Consider the following 13,636-nt stretch of genomic DNA (forward strand, 5'->3'; position numbering starts at 1 on the left):
CTCCTTCCTAGACAGTCTCTTCCCATTCTGTATGTGTGAAACTGATTTTTCCTTCCTAAGTGGAGCACTTTGCATTTGTCTTTGTTAAACTTCATCCTGTTTATCTCAGACCATTTCTCCAATTTGTCTAGATCATTTTAAATTAAGACCCTGTCCTCCAAAGCAGTTGCAATCCCTCCCAGTTTGGTATCATCTGCAAACTTAATAAGCTTACTTTCTATACCAATATCTAAGTCGTTGATGAAGATATTGAACAGAGCCAGTCCCAAAACAGGCCCCTGCGGAACCTCACTTGTTATACCTTTCCAGCAGGATTGGGAACCATTAATAATTACTCTCTGAGTACGGTTTCTCTGGGCTCTTTGAATCTGATTACCCTGTAAAGTTATTTTCCATTCTGATTTTACAGAGATGATTTTTACTTTTCTTTCTTTAATTAAAAGCCTTCTTTTTAAGAACCTGATTGATTTTTCCTTGTTTTAAGATCCAAGGGGACTGGATCTGGACTCACCAGGAATTGGTGGGGGGAAAGGGCAGGGGGGAATGATTAATTCCTCCTTGTTTTAAGATCCAAGGGGTTTGGATCGGTGTTCACCAGGGAATTGGTAGAGGAGTCTCTCAAGGCTACCCAGGGAGGGAAAAGTTTTGTGGTGGAAGACAGAGTTTCCCAAATGACTCAGACTATTTGGGTGGTGGCAGCAAAAGCAGATCTAAGCTGATAATTAAGCTTAGAGGTTTTCATGCAGGTCCCCACATCTGTACCCTAAAGTTCAGAGTGGGGAAGGAACCTTGACAGTGGTAAATGAGAGGAATGAAGGAAGAGGGTTGTTTTAAATGATGACAGGATCCCAGACTTGCTTTCCGCATCTGCCTTTCTGAAGAAAATATAAATGGAGCAGATTTTGATGTTAGAACCTCATGTACTAAAAACTAGGACATGATCCCACTTTTGGTCTGCCAAAAGATGGCTGATCAACACAGCCGTGTCTCTCTCTTCTCTTCCACATGTAGGTTAGCGGTGCTGATCGAGGGTTGGTAGTGTATCCATTGTAATACTGCAATCCTAGTAGCAAAAGCTAGAATCAGGTTTGTATGATTTTAAAAAGACACCAAAGGAAGCCGGTTGTTACTTACCTTATTTTCCTGAGCTTGCAATTTTGGTCTTTCAGTTTTTCACACAGCAGCTTCACACCTGAATATCCCAGGTTGTTCTCCCCGAGGTCCAGCTCTGTCAGGATCGGATTTGTACTGAGAACAGTGGAGAGATCGCTACAACAATCAGCTGTAAGATTGCACCAAGAAAATCTACAAGAGGCAAAAATATTGAGAGGGAAGTTACTCCTTATTTCTTTCTCCCACTGCATCAATAGGTGTCTAGACAGATTCTTATTCCTGGATGTAGAGATAAGGGAAGCCATGTGAGAGTAAACAACAAAAGTCCTCTCAGTGGATTCCTTGCCATATGCACCTGTTAAGTCATTTTCCATGTATTGCACAAGTGAACATTCTGTGAATGAGGCGTTGACTATATGTCATGACAAAGGGCTGGGGAATCAACCTACAGAAGGATGTGGCTAGAAAACTGGCCTAAACCTCTCTGATTGCTCCACAGAACTCTTGTTCCCTTCTGGTTAAGTAGATGGAGTCACAGCTTCTGTATCAGCTCTTTCTCCAGAAATGTTCCTCATTGCTAAAACTGTGAGCCTTGTGTTGCAGGAGTCAACATCCCTCACACCCACAGACAAGCTACCCGATGACTATGTACCTCATTCTTTATCTCTTGGTTTTCAAAGGTGCATTTGACATTTTGGAAGGATGCAAAACACCAGCAGTGACCCTTAACACTACATTACCGAAGTTTTGTGGCAGTGAGTAATTGTTGAAAACCAGCACTCCTTGTTTTAATGAGAGAAACATATTTAAACACTACTTTAGCTTACATCTTGTTTCCTCTGTGTATGTTACATCCAGTTACCTCTATGTAAAGACTCTAGATTGGTGTGAGACTTGACAAAAACGCCGACTGAAATGAATTGTATCAAAGCAAATCTAAGTGTAAAGAGGCCCAACTGAGTGCAGCAATGATGTACATGCCTTGGTTGTACTACTGCAGTATTCTTTGGGTTTTTTGGGGATCCACAATATCTTTGTTATCTTTGCACACTTGGAGCAAACGTTATTACATCCAAATGAAAAAAGTGGGGAAGTGCTAGTAAAGTGCACAGGTCTTTTCAGCACCTCTCTCAACGTGTATATTTGGATTCCTTCCTGATCATATGTTGCTAATTTCCTTTATTTCCATTTAATTAATCATTGAAAAAAGGCACCTATCCAAGGCTTGACATGCCCTAACAAACCACCAGCAGCAGCAGTCAAGTAATCATTTCAACAGGAACTCGGCCACTTACAAAAACTCCTTTCCACCCCTTTATCGTTCTGGGAAGCACATCTTCAGCCCTCTGCAAAGACCCTACACATGTGTTTTGCAGCATACCCAGAAAGTCACCCAATTCAGGCTATTTCCAACCGAGCAGGGGCAGCAAGTCCCAGAGCCCACCAGAGAAGGGTCTGCCAGCCACCCCCATTCTTTTATAAAGAGGGATCCAGCTGAGGCGCCTCTGCTGAGCATGGCTGTGGCATCTGGCCTAGGGATAGAGGTGATCCCTCAGGCAGACCAGTCCTAGGCCTTGTAACTCTTTACAGGTCATAATCCACAGTTTGAAACTCCACCTGGAGACCAAAGGGCAGCCAGTGGAGATCCTGTAGCTCCGGTGTCATGTGCTCCCGAGAGAGATACTCTGTTCTACACCAGCTTTAGACTCTCAGTGGGTTAAGGTGTAACCCCACAGAGCATATTGTAATAGTCTGATTTTGAGAGAACAGAAGTATGAATAGCAATGGCAAGGCCTACATCCAAAAGGAAGGGTTGTAACCTGCTAGCTAGACACAGATGATAGAAAGCTTACTGAGTCACTGCTGTAACATGATCGTCAAACAGGAGCTGGGGTCTAGAACTATCCCTAAGTTACAAGCCCTAGAAACTAACAGCAGACATACTCCTTCAATCATAGGAATTGATATTATCTCAAACACGTCCCCGTTCTGCTTCCCCCAACCTACCATCATCACCTCAGTCTTGTCTGGGTTAAGCTTCTGCCAGCTTGCTCCCATTCATGCCACAATCTAGTCTAGATTCTGGCTGAAGCACTGAACTGCATCATCTGAGTTAGATGAGAGAAAGACTTGCGGCGGGATGTCATCAGAATACTGAAAACACCAAACCCCATGCCTCCTCACTAGACCCTCCTCACTGCCCCCTTGACACTGAACAAGAGGGGTGACAGAATGGCCCCACATGGCACCCCACACCTGAGAGCTCTTCAGGAAACTGTAAGGATCAGGCCCTTTTCCTGTAGCATATTATAAGGCCTGTAGCCATATTGTAAGGCCTAAAAGCCTATGGCCTTTGTCTGCAGCCAGAGTGAAAGAGCAGCAGCTATTAGCTGAGTAGCAGAAAGTCACATCCTCTCATTCTATCTAAATTAGATTAAAATAGTGTAAAATCAGGCTGTTAAAAAAGAGACCCAGTCCTAATGGCAGCCACTATCACCAGATAAAGAAACAGATCTTAAGATGGTTAAAGAAAAACTTGATTTGATACATTCTGTCTGACAAGAAATCACTTATCAATAGTTGGGGCTGTGAAATCCCCATTTCTTTATTGTTTTGTCATTATGGTCCCCACTTCCATATTGTTTGTCTGTATGATCTGTGTCTGGTTCTTTAATTGTTTCTGTTTGCTGTATATTTAATTTTTCTAGATGTAAATCAATGAAGGTGGTGGGATATAACTGGTTAGAGAATTATGTTACAATATGTTAGGATTGGTTAGTAAAAATGTAGTAAAGTAATTGGTTAAGGTATAGCTAAGCAGGACTCAAATTTCACTATACAAACTGGGGTCCAAGAAGACCAGAAGAGGGGAAAAGAAGGAACAGAAGATTAATAAGAAGGAAAGACCTGGAAGAAGAACTAACCCCCAAAACACAGCCTAAGACCAGAGCTGCCAAGGATCCTCTGCAGGACTGTGACGTGCAGCAACCAGAACCCAGATGCGACTGACCTTGCCTGGCCAACAGGGAAAGTTTGCCTGCCTGATCGGGACTGGTGAGGATAGCATTGTATGCTTAGCATGTGTATTCTGCTTGGTTGATAATTGTTAATAAATTGAGTAAGGATATTACTGTGTAAGGCTCTTTCACTGGTAAAAGATCCTGCAAACCCACTGGAAGTTACATCATGAGCCCTAGGAATTGGGTATGGGTGGGTATTTAAATTAACAGGGTTATGCCTGAAGCCTAAAAACAGGTAAAGGTGGGTGCCCCTACAGTATGTGAGTGACAGAGAATTTGTGCGGGTAACAGAAAAGGAGCAATTGCCCACAACTATTGTTGAGATCTGAGGGAAAAGAATGAAACCACTGAAGAGCAGCCTCCATTCACTTCCATCCAGGCATTCTGTGACCAAGCCAGGTCTATGCCAAGATTGACAAGGGTCAGGGAGATCACGGGCATTTAGATATTGTGAGTTGTCTCACCACAACCTCCCCCACAATCTTATCCAAAAAAGGAAAGATACCTGGGCTCAACGGGTAGTAATCAATGGTTCAATGTCTAGCTGGCAGCCGGTATCAAGCAGAGTGCCCTAGCGGTCGGTCCTGGGGCCAGTTTTGTTCAACATCTTTATTAATTATCTGGATGATGGGATGAATTGCACCCTCAGCAAGTTCACAGAGGACACTAAACTGGGGGCAGAGGTAGATATGCTGGAGGGTAGGAATAGGGTCCAGAGTGACCTAGACAAATTGGAGGATTGAGTCAAAAGAAATCTGATGAGGTTCAACAAGGACAAGTGCAGAGTCCTGCACATAGGATGGAAGAATCCCATCCACCGATACAGACTGGGGACCAACTGGCTAAACAGCAGTTCTGAATAAAGCAACCTGGAGATTACAGTGGATGAGAAGGTGGATATGAGTCAGCCGTGTGCCCTTGTTGCCAAGAAGGCTAATGGCATAGCATTAGTAGGAGCATTGCCAGCAGATCAAGGGAAGTGATTATTCCCCTTTATGTGGCACAGGTGAGGCCACATCTGGAGTATTGCTTTCAGTTTTGGGCCACCCAATACAGAAAGGATGTGGACAAATTGGACAGAGTCCAGTGGAGGGCAGCAGAAATTATTAGGAGGCTGGGGCACATGACTTATGAGGAGAGGCCGAGGGAACTAGGCTTATTTAGTCTGCAGAAGAGAAAAGTGAGGGGGCATTTGATAGCAGCCTTCAACTACCTGAAGGGGGTTCCAAAGAGGATGGAGCTCGGCTGTTCTCAGCGATGGCAGATGACAGAACAAGGAGCAATGGTGTCAAGTTGCAGTGGGGGAGGTCTAGACTGGATATTAGGAAACACTATTTCACTAGGAGGGTGGTGAAGCACTGGAAAGGGTTACCTAGGGAGGTGATGGAATCTCCATTTTTAGAGGTTTTTAAGGCCTGGCTTGACAAAGCCCTGGCTGGGATGATTTAGTTGTTGTTTGTCCTGCTTTGAGCAGGGGGTTGGACTGGATGGCCTCCTATGGTCTTTTTCAGCCCTAATATTCTATGATTCTGTTGAATAATTAGCAAGATTGTCAGTATTGAGTAATGCCTCCTTCAAAGCAACAGGCAGCCTGGCCTCTCTAAGAGAGGTGTTGACAATCTCCATAAATGAGGGACCAAAGTACTTCCTCAGAGGCCTTCACCAGCCTGGAAGGCCATAGATTCAAAGCACAGGCTGAAACATCACTCGCTCAACACCTCCAGTACCTGAGGGAGCATCACTGGCTGAAACTCTAGCAGAAGACAATTTGTTTCCTCAAGACCTTGTTCTGCCACTACAGAAGCAGAGGGTCAGTCCTTAATTTGATCAATCTTGTGTGCAAAATAATTTCTTCACAACAGGAAGGACTCAGATCTGCTGCTAAAATGAGACAGGCTGGATTTATCAGACTATCTATCACCGGGAACTAACCTGTCTGAGATTTTGCGGATGCTATGGCAGAGGTAAAAAACTTTTCATGGCATCCCACACAACCAAGGTTAAGAGTTTTAATAAATAAATAAATAAATAAATCTGTATGCTGCAATCAGTTGGCATGAGACATTCACCACTGGTTCTCTAGCCATTTTTTTATCTGGTAAAATATGGCCGAACAGTACAGCAGTGGGTCTCTCTCCCCTTCCCCATGACGGGTAGTGGTGCTAGTCCAGCGTTGGTAGTGCATGCATTGTAGTACTGTAATGCTAATAGAATGAGCTAAAATTATGATGGCATTATTTTAACAGGCACAGACTAATTAACAGACACAGCTGTTACTGACCTTATTTTCTTAAGTCTGCAGCTTGGATGTTTCAGTCTGTCACAAAGCACCTTCACTCCTGTATCTCCCAGTTGGTGATTCCACTTCAGGTCCAGCTCTGTCAGGACCTGATTTACACCAAGAGCAGAAGAGAGATCCCCGCAACAATCAGCTGTGAGATCACAGCTAAACAAACTGCAGGAACCAAAAACATAAGGAGGAAAATTACTTCTAATTTCTTCCCTGATCAGTTTTTATCTACTGATGTCAATGGGAGTCTAGAAAGAGTTTATTCATTCTGGAAGTGTGGATTAAATCATATTGCTCTTGCAGGATGTTGTAAAGACTGCAAGCAGTGTATTAAATTGCTACATAAAACAGAAGCATAGGTCTGGAGCACAGAATATAGTGTTATGAGACTTGGGGCCGAGAGTAGGGGAAGAGTCAAGTCCAGCCACTTGACCCTGATAACTGCTAGGACTTCAGCCCCTCCACTCAGTGCCTCTGAGAGGTGTCCATTGGTCCACAATGATCTCTGATAGGGTGGGGACCAGATCTTTAACATTTTTAAGGTAGCGTGCCTCATCTGCAACTGGAGTGCAGGATTCCAACTGCACCACTAACCCTAAGGGACAGGTATGAATTCCTGATGTCTGTGTATGGAGGAGGAGGAAGGAGCGAGCAGTTCAGTAGAGAAAGGATTGCCAATTAAACCTCCAAATTAGCAGGTTCTTCCCTCCCCCCACAAGCTGAAAGACACAGAGAACTATTGACTATAACACAGAGATAGATGTCTCAGACTGTGATAGCAGCAAAGAGTCCAGTGGCACCTTATAGACTAACAGACGTATTGGAGCATAAGCTTTCGTCGGATGCATGACTGTGATGGAGTTCAGGGCTTATATAGGGTAAAGAATTTGCGTGATACAATTCTAAGAGTTTCAATGCCCTCTGTGGCTTTTGTAGGCAGCATTATCCCCAGTCCATCAGTCTCATACCCAAGCTAGTGGATTCCTTTGGTGCATGAGAATAATAGTTAAACCCAAGATTAAGGAGTTTCAGATCCAGCTCTTCAATTCAGGACTATCTTTTTAAAATCCATGATTTTCAAACAGAATAACGTCTTACAGGCTGCACCCATGTTGCAGGCCAGTGATTTGTCTAGTGCTGGAGACATTCTCAGCTTTTGGAATCTCTGTGTACCTGAAGGGAAATGGCATCACACATGACCTGCAAACTCTTCACATAAAAGTAAAGCCTGTAAACGCTTACCCCAGTGTCTGCAGTTTACAGTCTGGATGTTTCAGTCCCTTACACAATTGCTTCACCCCTGAATCACCCAGTTTATTCAAGTTCAGGCTCAGTTCTATCAAAGTCTGGCTGGTGCTGAGAACAGAGGAGAGCACCCCACAACAACTGGCTGTGAGACCGCACTTATCTAACCTGCAGAGAGAAAAGCACAGAGAGGACATGATCACAGCTTTTGTTTTAAGTAGTAATATTGCCTTCTAGCCCATCTCCCTAGCCAACGAGCATTGAGACTAATAAGAAGCCAGCTTGATTGTGGCTTCCCACTTAAGCCACATCACTCACCCTTCACTGTTGTCCAATCAGCATTAAGAATGGCCCAGCTGTCTAAACCTCAAAGTTCTGCCATTGGCCAGTTAACAAAAAAGTTTGGAGTTTGACTTCCTGTCTAAGCAGCACTGACCCTAGCCCTTTCCACAGACAGCCAAAATTTAGGATAGATTTATGACCAACCCGTGGTTCCTCCCATTCGTTCCTCTCTCCACCCCACAGTCATTTCCTCTGAGAGATGTCATTTCATGGTCAGAAAAAGTCAACCACTAACTGCACTCCTGCTGACCATCTAACTGGGTTTTGGCCCCTGCTATAGGCTTCCCTTCGGGGGCCTAGATCATTATGAAGATGTAGTGACTCTGAACAGCTTGTTTGAAACAAAGTATTATTTATCCATCCATAGGAAGATAAACTGGGAGGAAGAGTTAAAACTATAAAACCCTATACACGCTTACCTAAGTTTAGCATCTCCCTCATAACTGATGTAGGCCTGACATAGCCTTGATTACCCCTCCCCACATCTTGTTCTCCTGGGAACCTTACAGCCTGCATCCTCTGCCTCAGAGGCTCAGCTTTTATACACTTTCAAGCTCTTCATGCAAGTCATCCTGCCTGGACCCCATGGAGCTTACAAAATGGGACCTCATTCACCCAGCCAGATCCCCTGATTCCACACTGGTGGAGGTGAACTTCAAAGGAATTAACATTTCCATCCTCCATTTGAGTACCAGCAATTGGGGCCATCTACAGTCATTTAGTAAGCAATACAATAGTCAAACTCTCACACAGACAAAATTAATACAGATATCACCCATGTACTTCAAAGAAGTTGGGTACAGCCACTCCATCCCAGCAAATGGCAGAGGCTGCCTCTGGTTGTGGCTGTTTCATATCAAAGTTTTGTGTGGGAGGCAGAGTGATCTGTCATTACCCCTTCCTCTTCTCCCCAGAACATTAGATTTGGAGCCTAGGGGAGGGGCCAGTGTGGGCCATGCTGGCAGTCACATGACCCACTTCGCCCCTCCCATGAGTTGCCCCTGGCTTGTAAATCAACAGCCTCCATTAGCTAACCTGGTTACCCCCTGCTAATGAAAGATTTTTCCCTACAAGATGCTTTCCAGTGAGCAGTTTTTAATGTCCCAAGTGACAGAGCTACTAAGATATCTGTGAGAAGACTTTTCCATGGGCTAATTGGATGTGTCAGGGCATCACTGCTCTAAAGCAAACATCCTTCAGTAAGATATGACCCCCCCTCCTTGTGCCTTCATGCATGATTTACTCATTTGCTCTCCCAACCCTTCCCACTCTGAATTGGACAAGGCCGACTCCCTGCAAGGGAGTGTGGAGGGGAGAAGTGGAACCATCAGCAACAGATAATCTCAGAAGGAGCTGCTGCATTTCCTTCCACCCAGCACAGTGAGGCCCCAGTGACCTCCCTCCTCAGGAGGGTTCAGGAAGGCGAGTGCACACTGACAGAGAGAATCTGAAGCTCACTGGCTCCTCCAAGAGGGCAGAGAGTAGAAAAGCAGATTGTACCATGACTCTCCCATCCACAAGGGGGAATAGAAGGTTATTGGCAGATGGCTCATAGCTACACATACACACACCCATAGGCGGCAGGTTTGTATAATTTTTGGTGGGGCCCAAAATGGTGGTGCCCCCCCCCCCACTCCCGCCCTGTAAGCCGATATAAAATGAAGCTACAACGCGTCAGTGCCACAAGATTACAAGGTTGGAGAAGGGGTAGGGGGTTCCAGGGGCCAGTCAAGGGACAAGGAGCAGGGGGGGTTGGATGGGGCAGAGGTTCGGAGGGGCAGTCAGGGGACAGGCAGCAGTAGGATAGGCATGGGAGTCTAGGAGGTTTATCAGGGGACAGGTAGGGGGTGGGGTCCTGGGGGGAAGTTGGGTGGGGTCTCTGGAGGGGCAGTTGGGGACAAGGAGAAGGGAGGCTTAGATAGGGGCTGGGGTCCCAAGGGGCAGTTAGGGGCAGTTGTCTCGGGAGTGGGTAACGGGGGACAAGGACCAGTGGTGCTTAGATAGGGGGTGGGGGTCCTGGGGGGCAGTTGGGGCAGAGGTCTGGGGAGGGGGCAATCAGCGGCCAGGGGCTGGGATTCAAAGGGCTCTGAGCTGCTGGCAGCCGCGGGGAGCCCTGAGCCCTTTAAATCCCAGCCGCCGTGGCTGGGATTCAAAGGGCTCTGGGCTCTCTGCCCCTGCGGGCAGCCCAGAGCCCTCCGATTCCCAGCCCCGGCTGAGATTTAAAGGGCTCTGGGCTCCCCGCGGTTGCAGGCAGCCCGGAGCCCTCTGATTCCCAGCCGCGGCTGAGATTTAAAGGGCTCTGGGCTCCCCGCGGTTGCAGGCATCCCAGAGCCCTCTGATTCCCGGCCGCGGCTGAGATTTAAAGGGCTCTGGGCTCCCCGCAGCAGCGGGCAGCCCAGAGCCCTCTGATTCCCGGCCGTGGCTGGGATTTAAAGGGCTCTGGGCTCCCTGCCGCAGCAGGCAGCCCAGAGCCCTCTGATTCCCGGCCGCGGCTGGGATTTAAAGGGCTCTGGGCTCCCCGCAGCAGCGGGCAGCCCAGAGCCCTCTGATTCCCGGCCGCGGCTGGGATTTAAAAGGCTCTGGGCTCCCCGCAGCAGCGGGCAGCCCAGAGCCCTCTGATTCCCAGCCGCGGCTGGGATTTAAAGGGCTCTGGGCTCCCTGCCACAGCAGGCAGCCCAGAGCCCTCTGATTCCCAGCCGCGGCTGAGATTTAAAGGGCTCTGGGCTCCCCGCGGTTGCAGGCAGCCTAGAGCCCTCTGATTCCCGGCCGCGGCTGGGATTTAAAAGGCTGTGGGCTCCCCGCCTCAGCGGGCAGCCCAGAGCCCTCTGATTCCCGGCCGCGGCTGGGATTTAAAGGGGCGAAACCTAGCTCCAAGTATTGGTGGAGCAGAGCCCCTGATTTTAAATATTCCTGGGGCTTTAGCTCCACGAGCCCATATAAGTTGGCGCCCATGCACACACCTGAAGGGTGTCCTACATATCAGATGCCTTAAGGGAGCTGGCAACACACACCAGCCACATATCCTGTCAAATTCTTAAAGGGCACATGAAAATTCTTACCACAATTTCTGCAGTTTGCAGTCTGGATGTTTCAGCCCCGTACACAGCCGCCTCACACCAGAATCGCCCAGTTCATTTAAATTCAGGTTAACCTCAGTCAGGGTCTTTCTGGTAGCAAGAACAGAAGAGAGCTCCCCACAGCAATCAGCTGTAAGTTCGCAACCCCACAATCTGCAGGAGAGAGAGAGAGAGAGATGAAAAATAACTAACTCTGTCCGTCCTGTCAACATCTCACTGGACTCCCAGGCAATAACATGCCAGTACTGTGGTACTGGGATAATCATAGGCTATGTCTGCACTATGGGGCTGGAGGTGTGATTCCCTGCTTGTGCAGATGTACCCATGCTAACTTGAGCAGAGCTAGCACACTCAAATTAATGCAGCTGTGGTAGTACAGTCAGCAGTGGCACATGCTAGCCACCCGAGTACATAATCTCGGTATATGTCAACATAGTATATAGACTTATCCATCCTCTAATTCACTCACTTCTCTGCCTAAATTATCATGTAATTCATCCATCAGAAAACAATAACTTCCTAACCCAGTGGTTCTCACCCAGGGGTACATATACCCCTGAGAGTACACAGAGGTCTTCCAGGGGGTACATCAACTCATTGAGATATTTGCCTAGTTCTAACAACAGGCTACATAAAAAGCACTAACAAAGTCAGTTTCATACAGAGAATGACTTGTTTATTATACTGCTCGATATATTATATACTGAAATGCAAGGTACAATATTTATATTCCAAATGATTTATTTTAGAATTATATAATAAAAATGAGAAAAATCGGCAATTTTGCAGTAATGGTGTGCTGTGACATTTTTGTATTTTTATGTCTGATTTTTGTAAGCAAGTAGTTTTTAAGTGAGGTGAAACTTTAAAACAAGACAAATCCTGAAAGTGGTTCAGTAGCTTGGAAAGGTTGAGAGCCACTGTCCTAACCAAGTATCCTAAAGCCCCCTAACCGCTGAGTGTTCTGTTTGTACAGCACCTAGCACAATGGAGTCTCAGTCCAAAACTATGGCTCCTAGGTGCTATGGTACTATTAATACCAATGAGGGAAAGCTCAAGAAAATAGAGGCTTACAGCATGCTCTGAAAATCACCAAACCTGAGTTATCAGACCTAAGGGTGCAGGAGAGTGTGTTCAAGAATAAAGGGCACTTCACAAAAGACATTAGATCCCTTCCTTTTAAACCAGCTTAGCTGAAGTTCTTCCACTGACTGCAACGGTGGTGATATCTCATGAGGAGAAGCCTCCAAGAGAGATGATCTGTGCCCCACAAACATCTACTTTTCAGTGTTCATTCAGTGCCCAGCAAAGTGAGGCTCCATTAGGCCCGCTGAGTACTCTTGTCACACAAATAAAAAAAAAAGTTAAACACAATACCAGTATGACACAGTCACAGAAAGGTAGGGCTGGAAGGGACCTCAAGGATTCCATCCCCCTGTGCTGAGGCTGGGTTAAGTAAACCTAGACCATCCCTGGCAAGTGTTTGTGTAACCTGCTCTTAAAAACCTTTCATGACAAGTATTCCACAACCTTCCCAAGTAGCTTGGTATAGCAGACTCAGACTACAGAAAACCAGCTGGTACTTACACTATTTTTTGCAATCTGCTATTTTGACATTTTAGCCCTTCACACAGCAGTTTCACTCCTGAATCTCCCAGTCGATTCCACTTCAGCTCCAGTTCTGAGAGGGTCTGGTTGGTACGGAGCATGTGGGAGAGAGACCCACAACCACCAGTTGTGAGACCACAACTCTGCAACCTGCAACAGCCAGAGATAAACACAAGAAAATGACTTATTTCTGCTCAATTCATTGTGTTTCACTCACTAAGGTCAAGAAGCATCTAGAAAGATTTTTTTTTCTTTATTCTGTAAGGTTAGAGTTGTGCTGAGGAGGATGAAAGTCTTGGGGAAGAGAACATCAAGCTGTAACAGAGTGAAACAATCCAGTAGTTGGGACTCTCCTTCCACATGATGTCATGGTATCTTGCACTAAGGAACCCCAATTATTAAGTATAGCCAGATACCAGTAATGGGGGGTTCAGTTATTAGAAAAATGGATAGTTTGGGGTTTGTGATGATCGGGAGATGATGGTCAATTGCCTGCTAGGTATGAAGATTGCAGACTTCAAGACATCTCAATAGACTTATGTACAGTACTGAGAAGGAGCTGGTGGCAGTGGTAGATGTACGGATGACATAGGGAAAGGTAGTAAAGAGGTCCTGGAGGACAAATTTAGGCTACTAAGTAAGAAAGAGACTAAAGTCCAGGACCTCTATGGGAGGATTTTTTTAAATGCTTCCAGTTCCACATGCAGAGCCAGATAAGAGACAGAACTGCAGGGTCTCAATGTGTGGATGAGACAATGATGTTCAGAGAAGAGATTCTGGTTTATTTATAAATGCAAACAAACTTGTTTGTCTTAGTGATTGGCTGAACAAGAAATAGGACTGAGTGGACTTGCAAGCTCTAAAATTTTACATTGTTTTATTTTTGAGTGCAGTTATGTGAAAAAAATACTCTATATTTGTAAGTTGCACTTTCACAATAG

At 46.0% G+C, this 13,636-nt stretch overlaps 1 protein-coding gene across 4 annotated transcripts in view; it reads right to left on the minus strand.

The window, feature by feature from the left end:
* LOC120403841 (NACHT, LRR and PYD domains-containing protein 3-like) overlaps positions 1-13,636 on the minus strand; it is a 47,797-nt gene that overhangs the window by 6,725 nt on the left and 27,436 nt on the right. For all 4 annotated transcript variants that reach the window (XM_039535644.1, XM_039535645.1, XM_039535643.1 and 1 more), the window contains 5 exons: positions 12,675-12,845; positions 11,070-11,240; positions 7,666-7,836; positions 6,415-6,588; positions 1,135-1,305 (listed from right to left, as the gene is read on the minus strand). In XM_039535644.1, the coding sequence (XP_039391578.1) occupies positions 1,135-1,305; positions 6,415-6,588; positions 7,666-7,836; positions 11,070-11,240; positions 12,675-12,845 (858 nt within the window). The remainder of the gene's footprint in view (positions 1-1,134; positions 1,306-6,414; positions 6,589-7,665; positions 7,837-11,069; positions 11,241-12,674; positions 12,846-13,636) is intronic.

Source organism: Mauremys reevesii, linkage group 4 (assembly GCF_016161935.1).
Source record: "Mauremys reevesii isolate NIE-2019 linkage group 4, ASM1616193v1, whole genome shotgun sequence".
Taxonomy (NCBI): domain Eukaryota; kingdom Metazoa; phylum Chordata; order Testudines; family Geoemydidae; genus Mauremys; species Mauremys reevesii.